Source organism: Tremella mesenterica (genome assembly GCF_000271645.1).
Source record: "Tremella mesenterica DSM 1558 unplaced genomic scaffold TREMEscaffold_4, whole genome shotgun sequence".
Taxonomy (NCBI): Eukaryota; Fungi; Basidiomycota; class Tremellomycetes; order Tremellales; family Tremellaceae; genus Tremella; species Tremella mesenterica.
The window spans coordinates 821,026-833,563 of NW_006711228.1; the positions used below are offsets into that span (position 1 = coordinate 821,026).

The 12,538-nt window shown below is 49.7% G+C and overlaps 4 protein-coding genes across 4 annotated transcripts; all 4 read left to right on the forward strand.

Annotated features, from left to right (window-relative positions):
- Positions 1-334: 334 nt before the first annotated feature.
- On the forward strand, positions 335-796 carry TREMEDRAFT_61718 (uncharacterized protein; the record flags this gene model as incomplete). Its single annotated transcript, XM_007004087.1, has 4 exons — positions 335-386; positions 438-494; positions 546-693; positions 742-796. 4 exons carry the CDS (start codon positions 335-337, stop codon positions 794-796), a joined length of 312 nt encoding a protein of 103 aa, XP_007004149.1.
- A 1,831-nt stretch (positions 797-2,627) lies between these two features.
- On the forward strand, positions 2,628-4,467 carry TREMEDRAFT_73673 (uncharacterized protein). The gene is made up of 5 exons (XM_007004296.1): positions 2,628-3,237; positions 3,296-3,384; positions 3,430-3,554; positions 3,649-4,172; positions 4,219-4,467. The coding sequence occupies exons 1-5, from the start codon at positions 2,804-2,806 to the stop codon at positions 4,238-4,240; spliced, it is 1,194 nt and encodes a 397-aa protein (XP_007004358.1). The 5' UTR covers positions 2,628-2,803; the 3' UTR covers positions 4,241-4,467.
- A 1,823-nt stretch (positions 4,468-6,290) lies between these two features.
- On the forward strand, positions 6,291-7,667 carry TREMEDRAFT_61720 (uncharacterized protein; the record flags this gene model as incomplete). Its single annotated transcript, XM_007004088.1, has 2 exons — positions 6,291-7,406; positions 7,506-7,667. The coding sequence occupies 2 exons, from the start codon at positions 6,291-6,293 to the stop codon at positions 7,665-7,667; spliced, it is 1,278 nt and encodes a 425-aa protein (XP_007004150.1).
- Positions 7,668-8,083: 416 nt separating this feature from the next.
- TREMEDRAFT_56757 (uncharacterized protein) lies at positions 8,084-8,875 on the forward strand (the record flags this gene model as incomplete). Its single annotated transcript, XM_007003964.1, has 1 exon — positions 8,084-8,875. A coding segment is annotated over exon 1 (505 nt), but the record flags the coding sequence as incomplete, so codon positions are not given.
- Between the last annotated feature and the right edge of the window lie 3,663 nt (positions 8,876-12,538).

A 12,538-nucleotide genomic window follows, 5' to 3' on the forward strand; every position in this document is an offset into this window, starting at 1 on the left:
ACCCTTTCCCGGAGTCGCAAGTTTATTCTCCATTAAGCTAGACCGTCGATCATCGACTATCCATAATCCGAATCCAGCATACACGTCTCCATCGTCGTAAGCTTTTACATGCCGCGTGGTCCTTATCACAGAAATCCAAGAGCCGAAGAACGAATGAAGAATTACGTCGATGGCTCGACGGCGATCGACGGCCGACGGGCGTACGGAGGGTATGGAGAGGATGAAGATTGACTAGTCGCAGATTTTGTTCCCCTTTCGACACCCAATTAGACGTCATAGCCAACTGATCCCTGTCAGGCCTGGGTCCGAGATATAGGACCACAGGCCACAGGGCATGTCTTGTGGCGTAAAAAGGGTGTCTCAGACCTATCATTCTCAATTATCAGGTGAGTGCTTGGATCTTCGCAAGGGAGAGTCTTCTTTGATCTTGACGAAAGATAACACAGGTTTCCAACAACCCTCCTCATCATATGAAGGAGACCGCGATGAAAAGTGTCAGTATATTAACATCTCGATGATTAGTACGTCAAGATTATGATATCAAGTGGTCATGGCCAGGAGTTATGAATCGCACCTTGGTCTTTCTTTATTTATCACCAAGTCTCCCCATTCTCACCTGCTCACCTCACTCAACATAGATGTAGATGCCAAGAGTTGTGTGTATGACGCGAACGGGAATTTGTCCGTAAAATTGTGAGTTAAGAGGGAAGCATAAGTGAGAGGGTGACTGACATATACCAGGAGAAATCAACCCACTTCCGGTATTCCTCTCTTCCAATCCCCAATCCCACCTTGATCCTCGACCGTCTCTCCGTCGATCAACCTGATTCACAATCTCAGTAATTTGGCTCCCCCACCTCTCTCCCGCAATCTGAACCATATGCGTATAAACCTCATCCGGTCGTGTATAGTGGACTCGTGATGATATGAGGAGTGTGTCGATCAGTGGATAGGTCTTGATCGGTGAGTCCATTTAATGTGACCCTTCAGCCCCTACCGCGGTCCTGTGTTCCAATTGCTTGTAATTGGCAGATACCCCAATTTACCTGTTTCCTTGTTCAGATTGTGGCCTCGCTCCCTTCTCTCCGTTTCGTCCGACTACTCGTGATCTCCCGCATGTTATGGCCAGAGGTTGGCCGCGAAGCTCCTCATTTGCTGAAGGGTAGAGGAGCCATCGAAAATACGCGGGTGACGACGTTGACGGTAAAGCACCCCTTACATCGACAGTTGATCTATACTCGAGCGATTGAAGATATCCACCCGGAAAGCATTATCTCAACAACCAAAGACAACGCCGACCTTGACGGAACAGTTTTGTGGATCGAGATGGAAGATATGAACGAAGAATAATAATTATGTTACGTGGAATACATTTATGGCTGGCATCGATAGTAGTATTAGTAAGCTACAGGGAGACAGGGATTTGGGCCTGGCGCCTGACGGAGATCTGCGAAACGAGCCGAAATTACGTGCAGTAGGCCTAGCTCATTTTTCAATTCTCCTTCACTTTTTTGCCTTAGGGGTGACGGACAAATTCTGAAGGTGAATAGGAACAACATGACACCGGCGACGTCACTGCCACTGACCAAGCGTCCGTGACGTCCAACGGTCACCATGCAGAAATGTAGTGCCTCTTAGCATCATATCAGTAAGTACGTTAGGTACTGGTACTACTAGGCGGCTTAGGCGGGAGTGGGAGAAGAGGTTCGAGTCAAAGCTGAACTGCCAAGAGAGGTACAAACTCCGGTGCATGTGGGTTCACACCGCCCCATTAACGCGGGTTGAATATGTTCCGAGATTGAAGACGGCCATGCATAAGACGGGTCAAGGGAGAAGTGTGTCGCCATGCCGTACCTTTCATCTCTCTTCCCCCGTTTTTTTCCCTCTGTCACCCTAGTCTAAGTGGGTTTCATCCATCTCTCTTTGATACTCCACATTGTACATCTACACTCTTCATCTCTCGTCTTGTATACATCAACATCGACGCTTAGTAAAGTGTAGACACAGGAGAATAGTCTTTTTTTTTTTGACAAGTTACTCAGACCGGCGGCCGCCGAGTGGCCTGTGGCCTGTGGAGTGATCAACGTCAACAATAACCGAACGTTCTTCCTTTCAACGTATATCAAAACCATTCTTCCCCTTGTCTTTTCTCCGCTCGACACCTGCCTATTGGTCTCTTGAACAATGTGTGAGTCTATTTCTTTACTTTTGGATGGGTTGTCATCCTTGATCAAATCATCTTGTGGAGCTCCATCTGGAATTCATCACCCTACCCACACTCGTCACGCACAGCCCCTTAGCCCCTAAGCCAAGTAAACCCTGCCATCACCGCAGCCCGGTCGTCCTCGGCGTTGGGCGGCATCTGTTTCTCATCGTTGTACACACCTTCCACCTCGTTCTACTCGTATCTGAACCCTGTCTTGGTCGTCTCACGCCCTCACATATCCCCACTCAGCTACCCCCAAATTCTCCCTGACCACGCGAGTGGGAGGAGACGTGTGATTCCACCATCGGTTTCAGAGAGTGTCTCCCCATCAATCTAAGCGAGACCCTTGCATAGTAGTGTTGCAACTCCACTGCATTACTCGTGTTATCTCCCTCGTTCCCAACATCATTAATCATCAACCCGACACTGTCTTTTCTCGGGTCTTCATCGATTCATCGAATCTTCGAGGGGTAGTGGTCACTCCCCCTCAAATTTTCACATCAGACCTCTTTTCTTCTCACATTATTCCTTCTTCTAGACTCCTTTTTGTTATCTACCCCCGTATATAATTCATATTCACCAAGTTCTTCTATCGACATGTCGTCTGATACCTCTTCGACCGATACGACTGCTCTCCCATCGTCTGATACGGACTCGTCATCTCCCATCGTTCCAAGCTCATCAGCCTCAGCTTCTGCCGCAAACCCAACTTCATCGCCTCCACCTTCATCTACTCCCGCCCCCACCTCCTCGGCACCTGCACCCACCTCGTCAGCTCCGGGCTCGTCGGCTCCACCCCCATCCTCGTCAGCAACAGCGCCAACCTCATCGCCTGACAACTCGTCTGCATCAGCCTCGGCATCTGCTAGCGCTTCAGCCTCCGCTTCTGTTACAGCAAGCGCTAGTACTACTTCAGCTGTACCAACCAGTAGTGCTCCCACATCGTCTGCGGGCATCTCAACTTCTGGTTCATTGTCGCTCATCCCATCTGGCTCCTCCATCCCTGCAGGCGCGGGTTCTATCAGTTATGTGTGAGTTCGATCTCTCCCCTCAATCCGCGTTCAGGACGATCAGCAGCTGAATATGTAGAACGGTGACACTCACCAATGCCGATGGTTCAAAAGAAACATCTACATCAGCCGTGATATCTTCTCCTACCGGCAAATCAAGCTCGTCTCGTGAGTCTTTTTTCGACGTCAAACCTCCCGTCACTGACGTCGCAGACACGGGCGCTATTGTAGGAGGTACCGTCGGAGGTGTCGTCGGCGCCATCCTTATCGCCGCCTTACTATACTTCTTCTGCTTCAAGAGGCGAAGATCTCATCGAGATGACTTTGACGATATGATGGTACGTACTCATACCCTTGCCTATCCCGTCGTCTACCAGATACATTCCTTCCATCGGAAACGGACTACTTCTATCTGTCATCGCTGACGCTCAGTTCGACCCTGCACGTGCTCAAAACCATGCCCAAGTCGATTTGGCCGATCCTGGCGCAAACAACGTCGACCCTTATTGGGCTCCAGGCGTCGCTTCGACTACCAATAACTCGCCAGAAATGACCCAATACCCACGCTCTGCCTCCTCCGAAGGGTATGGCAATGCTCAAAATTTGTCTCGCGGTCCTTCGTCTGCTGCCACCTCCGCTGGCTTTGCCGGACGCGGTGCGGGAGCAGCCGGTGTGGACGCTCCACCCATGCCATCTATTCCTGCGGGCGTGGCGGCAGGTGCTGCTGGGTATAGCGCCGGTGTCGGAGCCATGTCGGCCAAGCAACGTGAAGCCTATCAAGAACAACAGCAGTTCCACGTCGCCAATCCGTACGGTCAAGCGAGTGGACCTAGCGGAGCGCCGCCGATGAGCCCAACGGGCACGAGCGGAAGTGGAGGTGCTGTTCATGTTCACCAAGATGGCGGTGTGCCAGAGGTTGACGATGGGCAAGTTTTAGGAAATGAAATCCCTCCTACGTGAGTGCCACTAGGTCTGAGTGAGGAATTGGAACTGATGAGCCAGATATGACTCGATTCCGAGATAAACCGGCACACGCGGAGAATATCATAGCACACAGCCCTCACAGCTGGACTGCAGAAGGACGAAAGTCAGCCAGTTGATCTGGATTTATCGGTGGAGATTTTTGTTTATAGACTTTGATTTTAGGTAACATTAGTAATAAGCTCGTTGCTTCTCCCTTTTCATCCCTCACACAAAACCCTCTCGTCGGGGTGCTTACACATTCATGCATGTGCGTCATAGTACTTGACTGAAACGGGTTTGCATAGGAGGAGGTTGAGGGGAGGTGGGGCTACGCGACAATTCGACTGGTGTGTGGCGTGTCGGAAGTCATGCCGTGCCACTGTTCCCCCCTTTGTTCAAAAACACCTCATCATGACGAAGGGAAGAGGATACGACGCGTTTTGGGCGTAAGAAAAGTAACAGGGGTCACTTGAATAATTGATCAATGCACGACTCAAAGTAGTAGGAAGAAGGGAGAGGATAGAGCGGAGCTAGATAGAGACGGCAACATTGGCCGCTTGACCAACCGTCTCAGCGTGGGTCAAGTTAAGTAGACGATGACGGGTTGTTTTCCGTCAGTCTTTCATCCGTACACACACCTCCACCGCATTAGACAAGCAAGATTTAGCTGCACGTCGGTACGTCGGTCTACTCGGTGAGCTGTGTATCGAGAAACACGTAGCGCGTACCGGTGCATGCAGAGGAAGGCCCAAAACAGCAAGAAATAAGAGAAGAGATCTTGTAAAGGGATTGAATTCTTCCGTGTGATCATCATCCTGTGTCATTTTCTCGTTTGGCCTTCCTACTACTACTTACCTTTCGACAGATCCACATCACCACTTGAACGTCCTTTACGCTTTTTTGTCAGCCTATCTCTTCTTCTGTCTATTCCTGCATCTATAACTTTCATCTTACTTGACAATAGTGACTTGCTTGCCTTTGCTCTTCTCGATCCAGTATCTCATCTCCATCTCCGCGCGCCATCTCCAAGAACCTGAATTCCTCAAGCTGAATATCATGTCACATCACGTTCCAGCATTACCAAATACTTCTATCTCCCCACCTTTCGCTCTCAGTCCCCAATCTTTCTCCTCCATCAATAAATCGTCCCCCCTCGCAACCACCAATGACATACCGAGAGAACGTGCTATAGGAGATGTAACGGTAGCTGTGGAACATGAGCGACCAAAGAAGAAACCGGCAGCTAGGAAAGGTTGGAAAGGTTGGGCTTTAGTCGTTGAAGATGAACAAGGTAATGTTATTGAAGAGTTGGAAGGAGGTACAGCTCGACATGGTTCGACTGCAATTGCCGAAAATACCATTAGTCGAGGTGAGTTTTATATGTGAGAAATTATCTGCATATTGAATTATTACTATTGAGACTGAATCGACGCGTAAGGGTGGAATGTTAATGAAACAGAGGGATCGGCAAATGTACAATTGACAGATAAAAGTAGGGGACAACCACAACCTAGTGTTAGTTCTGTCGTGACACACAAGCCGGAACGTAAGTTGTTACTTTTAATCTGTCTAAGTTCTTCCCAATAGGCCAATAGCCTGTGATCAATCATCTACGTTCCCCTACCTACTACGATATGACGCATAATCTGTTGTCCCCTTGGCTCGTTGGCTCGCGGGCTCGTTACTTCTCATGACTTCTCCATCAACAGATTGACAAAGATCTTGTGAATTTGGAATTACTTCCCAAGACTTCGTTTCGCATACCTCCTTCGATCTGTTCTCTCAGCCTCCCCCTTCCGACGCAACACCCTCCCTGTCAAGGGTACCTATGTCATACTCCTTGTACAATCCCTCAAAAGATGTTTCATAATGCCCTTTATCGTTGACCGCCCTCTTCTTCGAGGTAGCAGTGCAAGTTTCGGCGTACTGTTCTTTTATACCATGACGTTATCTTCGTCATCACCGCGTTCACTCATCATTCTTCGTCCGTAACCGATTCCTTCCTTCCAACTGACCTCACAACCTTCTTTCCTTCTTTTTTCCCTTGTCCTTCGGCGACTCGGTGATATCTCTCTTCGTTCCAATCCGCGGAAACGGTGTATAGCATCTTCATGCACTCTCGCGTGACCCGTGCGACCGCGGCCGCCAAAGCAAAGAATGACTCTCCTTCTATTACAAAAGCTAAAGTCACAGCTTCCAAACCTTCTCTCCCTTCTACTTCGATGATTCAAATACGCTCCGAATCGAAGAAGCGTTCCCGCGCTTCTCTTTCTTCAACTCCTCAACCTCAACTTGATCCATTTGATTCACATCCTTCTAAATCCTCCTCTCGACAACAACCCAGAACCAAACCTCGTTTATCTAACCATAACCCCGTTTCGACTCCGCCCACACGAGCTACCGTCGGTCATCGAGAAGTGACGTCTACCTCCGTCTCAAATCACCTGGTACCAGCTCAAAGCACCTCCGCTCGTTCAGCTACATTCGGCCTGACCGTCGACGAAAACCCACTTCCTACTGCTCCAAGAGCAGGAATGGGAGACGTTTATCCTTCTCCTCCGGAAAGCGATATACGCTCAGAAGCTTTCTATATCATACGTTCCGCTCAACGTCATCAAGAAGAGTTGAGGAAATCTCGAATGACAAGTGAAACTCCTCCTCTGAACGACGCTGTCACTCCTCCCACACCGCCACAACTTCCTAGACCACGACTGCAGCTATCTTCGTCTGCCAGAGGAGGGGCAAAACGACAAGCCGCCTTGAACGCCCAAAACGCAATTGCTAATGGTATGCATGATGACACGGACGAAGATCGTCTTTTTTCACGTTCTCTTTCCCCTCCGAATAAGATCCGACTTCCTCCTATCAAAACGAATGATCCTTTTGAATCTTCTCGTCAGTCCGTATCTTCAGCTGGATCTTCGTTGCCTTTGGTATATCAAGCGGATGTAGAAGTATATCGCCCGGCTGTCAGCGTTAGTCAAGTGACGATGGACGACTTTGACGAACAATTCGCCAAGACCGTGTCGGCGTACAGGAATGGACAGTATTCTAAACCACGTGAAGACTACGTGATCCCGAAGAGTCTTGCGAATGGAAGACCGGCAGTCGTTCTCGCCACGAAAACAAGACCCAAGGATCGATTCGATCGAGCTCATCAGGAAGGTTATGAAGCTCTTCTTCCTGAACTTGAAGAGGATATCCGGGGGTTTCTTGAAAGCGTCAAGGTGTGTTCTCCCGTTTACCCTCTCAAGCTTTGCATGACTCTCTTCTCAATGATTTTGATGATATTTGAGAGAGTGGAATGGTTCTGAGCTGACTATGAGGCTAATGCCAAGGCCGTAGTGGACTTTAGATTCAAACATGCTTCTCAAAGACGAGAAGCTTTCATCGAAGCTATCGGTAGAGGACTTACCGGTTTAGGATGGCAGTTGACGGACAACGCAGATGGGGCGTTTGATAATGTTCGTCCTTGTCGTCTGCCCTGATCAAGATGCTTAGACACAGTCTTCACAACCTACTCGAGAAGAACAAAGACCTCAGTCATGAACCCGTTCTTCGATTCCGACGGAGTATTCTTGTTTCTCATTCCTTCGGATCGGATGGTTATAACAAGGAACTTTACGATAGTTGTAGTCTTGTGCAATGTTGAACAAACCCGACGATGACATGTGCATATGCCCTAAGTTGTTGTTCATAATTAGTCCCTTGGCCCTAAAGTCATGCATCTTCATGCCCTGTACCGCGTACCGTCCGTGCCACTGAGCCACTGAACCAGTTGTCGCTCGTTTTGGGATAAAAAATGAGAAAATGACGCGAGAAATAATCCCGTCCCTCGCCGTCCAGAATCTTTGACGTGTGTTCAACATCAAGAATTACCTTGTCCCTCTCATTTGGGCCTTTGGCTCCTTGTTCAGCTCTCAGCTGGAGCTATTTCTCTTTTCCAGCCGACCGAGAAGAGCGCAAAAACGTTGTCCTTCGAAACGTCAGTCGACTAGAGAGAATAAAACGAAAACGATCTCAAGTCTCCTGCGTGTTTTCACTTGTGGTTTGTCTCTTTGATTTAATAAATTTCTTTCGTCGACAAAGGCTTCTCATATCCCTTCCCACATATAACGGCTCACGATCGCAACTCATACTCTCCGCTGTATCCTTCTATACTTTATACCCTCTCCTATCCACATTTCAAAATGTCCCGCCGACGGGGACTCCCATTCCCTTCGACCTCGGGCGAAGATCCCATGACCGGGGTAGAAAACAACTCGTATTCACACTTAGCAGGAGCTACCAGACCATCTGACAGTCCTCGTCTACACTCATTATCCAAACCGTACTCCAGACCTTCGAGTTACGCCGGTCGACCAAACCCCGCCCATCCACTTGGTTTGGGTGGAGTCGACGGCGGAATGGATTTCTTACAGAATTACAATGGTGTTGGATTCAACGGAATTGGTGGTGGTTTCGGGAATGATCGAAAATCTCCTCAAAGATCACGTTCTCCTAAAAGACCTATACAAACCACTCGACCAGGAATGGTGAAAAGTAATTCATCCGCTTCCCTCACTCGATCCGGCTCTGAAAGCTCTCTGTTCTCACTTGCCAAAAACCTCCTTTCCAAACCCCTACATTGGCTAGCTACACCTTCGAAACCCATCCCCTCTAGAAAGAACAGAGAGAGATTCGATGCCGATCTAGAAGACCCAATGTCGGAACATGAATCCCCATTACAAAGGAGGGGTATAGAAGGACGTCATCAGAAAGGGGAATATGAACCTGATGCTGGTAATGGTGCAGGATTGAGTGTGACGGGTCGTGCGATTTCGGGATTTATGATACCACCTTTACCTGCTCATGTTACTCTCACTCCTAAATCATCCGCTCCACGACAAGGAGGAATGATGACGAATTATTCAAGACCCATGGGGATGGTAGGATCGAAGAGTATGCCTTATATGGATCCTCCACCAGATATACTCTCCCCGGCGAGAAACACGAGAAGTAAAGGTTTGTTGACAAGATCGAAACGAATGGATTTGGCTGCTCTTGCCAATGATGAAGAGGACGTACCAGATACACCTAAACCGTCGACATCGCAGAGAGAGGAGAGGAGAGATACTGGAGAAAAGAGGAGGAGAGAGGAAGAACCTTGGAGTCCATGGAAACATCATAAAACCTCTCCTGCACCTGTCAAAAGACCTGCCACACCCAGTCGACAGGTACAAACACCTACAAGAATGTCAGAAAGTCGAGAGGTAAGCTGTCCCATCGATCAAGTTCATGTCACTCGCTGACTCGTAGTATGCACTTCCTTCAGCATCACCATTCCGAGCTCCACCTTCACCTAGCAGTCCTAGATTTGCAAGTCACCAGCCTTCGTCCTCTCACACACGACAACCTTCCACCGGTCTCACACGAGCTGCCACCACGGCCAATATTCGCAGACAGGCCAGTGTTGCTTCGGATATTAGCATGGGTCGTAGTCCAGGTCGCGCACTGAGACCTTCCAGTTCAATGTTGTTCACTTCGAATGGTGCTTTGGACGATCGGATGAGTGTCGATGGTGGCGATGGGGATAGAGATAGGGAGAAGAGAGAAAACAGTGTGCTGGTGAGTGATTTATCAAGAACAGTTGAAGAGGAGGGATTAATGATGACAGCAGGACTGGTTTATGCGTGATCGTTGGGGATCAGCATCACCAGCTTCTCAGGCTGCCTCCAAAAGGTTGAGCTCCCTCGCTCCTTCTACCAGTATGCCTAAAATTCGGAAAGGTCCATTGGTATGGGATGGTAATCGAGGTTTTGTGCGAGAGAGCGATCTCAGAGCCGGTCAGTATCTTTCCCCATTCGTCAATTATTTGTTAGAGAGAGACAGATATCCTTGTTTGATGTGTGCATGAGCTGACTGCCAGATCAACAACCCGCTGTACCTCAAAATGAAGCGGAGCGTATCCTCATGGCGCTCGAGTCATTCCGCAAAACCCCTTTGTCAGACGCACGCAAACCTGCAGCAGAAAGTCAATTCCTGCCTCCGGAACTCGTCGGTGCTTCGTCAAGAAGTATCAGAAAAGCAGTCCAAGTCCCATTGGCTACCGCTCAGGCTGGTGCATCGGCAAAACAGAGACGAGAAAATCACCGGCTGGGTGAGGAGAGGACTTCTATACTGATCAGTCCATACGGCAGGAGACTACATGCTGAGAAGGCGATGAGGGAAGCTAGACAACGGGAGGAGATGCGTGAAATGGATACAGGTAAGCTAGCCCTGTATTCGCGAATGACTTACGATGAGCTTATACGTAGACTACCGGCCGAGCTCATCTCCGAGCAGAAGCCCATCGGAAGCGAGGACAGAAGTCAGCAGTCGTGCAAGCGCTCCCTCACCTTCACCATCACGATCACCAGACCCTGCCGGCACTCCTCGACGGTCGACCAGACTAAGACGTGAACCATCTCGCGATGTCTCTGCCGAATCTGAAGAGACACCAAAGGGACGGAAGGCGAATGGTAAAGGACGTTCTATCAAAAAAGCAGTCGTCGATGAATCAACCCCGAGAAGAAGCAAACGACAGGCTACTGTAGACAAAGCTACTTCACCTCCACCTCCGCCCGTACCGCATATATCGGCTGTACCTATGATCACAGAGACGGCACCTTCACCATCTGATAAATCCAAGGGCGCGGCGGGATATACTGTGCTGCAGGATGGGGAATTACCGAAGGGAAGCTCAAGTTTGCGTGCCAAGACCATGTCGAAAAGAACACATACTGGAGCTGCTAGCTACTCGAGTTCACGCGCGACATCACCGACTGGATCAGCCGGACGATTCTCAGCTCGAGAGGAAGATTTGCCACCCATGGAAGAGCTGGAACAAGTGAAGATCCCCTTACCGTCGTTCTCTGGAATTTCCTTCGGTGCGCTGGCGTCTAATCCTGTATCTGAGAAAGGAGTCACGTCTGCGGCCGCTCCAGAACAAAGGGACAAGCCTACAGCTCCTGTAGGTGGCTCATTGTTGAGTCGTTTAGGACCTCCACGTGCCGAAACTCCCAAGTCTCCTCGTCTTGGCTCCACTTTACTCAATTCAGCCCTATCCACTCGTCCTCGTGCTTCTTCCCCATTGGCAGGACATAGCATCACTGCTCAACCTGACTCACCTCCTGAGAAAGACAAGTCCAAACCCTCGTCATCTTCCGTCCAACCCGATTCGACCGGTTTCTTCTCTCTCACCGCTACAAAACCTGCCGCGTCACTATCACTGCCTACTGCCACACCGCCTGTCTCTAATTTTTTTGCACCGCCTTCTGGCGAAGGGAAGAAGAAGTCGTCACTCAGTCTGGGAATCGGTAAACCTCCTGTAGTCGAGGAGAAGGAAAAGGCATCGTCGACAAATGCCATTCCCGACTTTTTCTCAAAATCGAAGTCTGCCGTTTCGTCTGGAACCAACACTCCAGTCACTACCACGCCACCGGTGTTCAACTTTGGCTTACCCTCAAAGCCTGCAGAGCCTGTAGTGGCTACACCTACATTACCTGCTCCCACCGGCACTTTCAACTTTGGTTTACCAAAGTCCGCCGATGTCCCTGCGGTGCTCCAAGGCTCAGGGAAGGAAGCCACTACGAGTTCCACTGCAACTTTCAATTTCGGCAATAAACCTTCCGAGCCGCCAAAGTCCACTCCTTCTCCCTTTGGTGGCTTTGGTACTGCCAAGACGGGGACTGCGACTACCACCCCGGCATTCAATTTTGGTGCACCGTCGTCACAGCCATCATCTCAGAGCAATGAGGCCCAGATGTCGAAACCAGCCGAAGCACCTAAACCCACTACGTCCTTTTCGTTCACCCCCAGCGCACCAGCCGAAGCTGCTAAACCTGCATTCAACTTCGGTGCTCCTGCTACGTCTGCCGCTCCTGCCACAGAAACCCTTAAAGTCGAATTACCGAAATCGACTTTTGCATTCGGTGCTTCATCCAATCCCACCCCCAGAGAGTCTTCTCCGGCATTCAACTTTAGCTCATCATCTGTAGCACCTGCAGCTCCTACCGAAGCACCGAAATCAACCTTCAATTTCGGCGCCCCTGCGTCAACGTCTTCAAATGGTAATGGCGGCAGTACAGCAAACCCATTCTCTGGCTTCAAATCTACCATCGGCACTCAGTCGACTGGTACTTCCTCCACCCCGGCAAATGGTGGCTTTACATTTGGTAAACCTGAAACAGCTTCGTCGACATCTAGCACATCAGGAGCCGCCGGCGCATTCACTTTTGGTAAACCCGCCGAAACCCCAGCTTTCTCATTTGGCAGACCTGCGGAATCGAAAGAGTCCGCTTCGGGAGGTACAACACCTGCTCCAAATCCTTTCAGTCCA

Bases quoted from the DNA above. Each gene is read 5' to 3' on its own strand.
- TREMEDRAFT_73673 (XM_007004296.1), top strand. From the start codon at position 2,804: ATGTCGTCTGATACCTCTTCGACCGATACGACTGCTCTCCCATCGTCT. The intron at 3,238-3,295 runs GTGAGTTCGATC...CTGAATATGTAG, and splicing joins GCGGGTTCTATCAGTTATGT to AACGGTGACACTCACCAATG. The intron at 4,173-4,218 runs GTGAGTGCCACT...CTGATGAGCCAG, and splicing joins GGAAATGAAATCCCTCCTAC to ATATGACTCGATTCCGAGAT.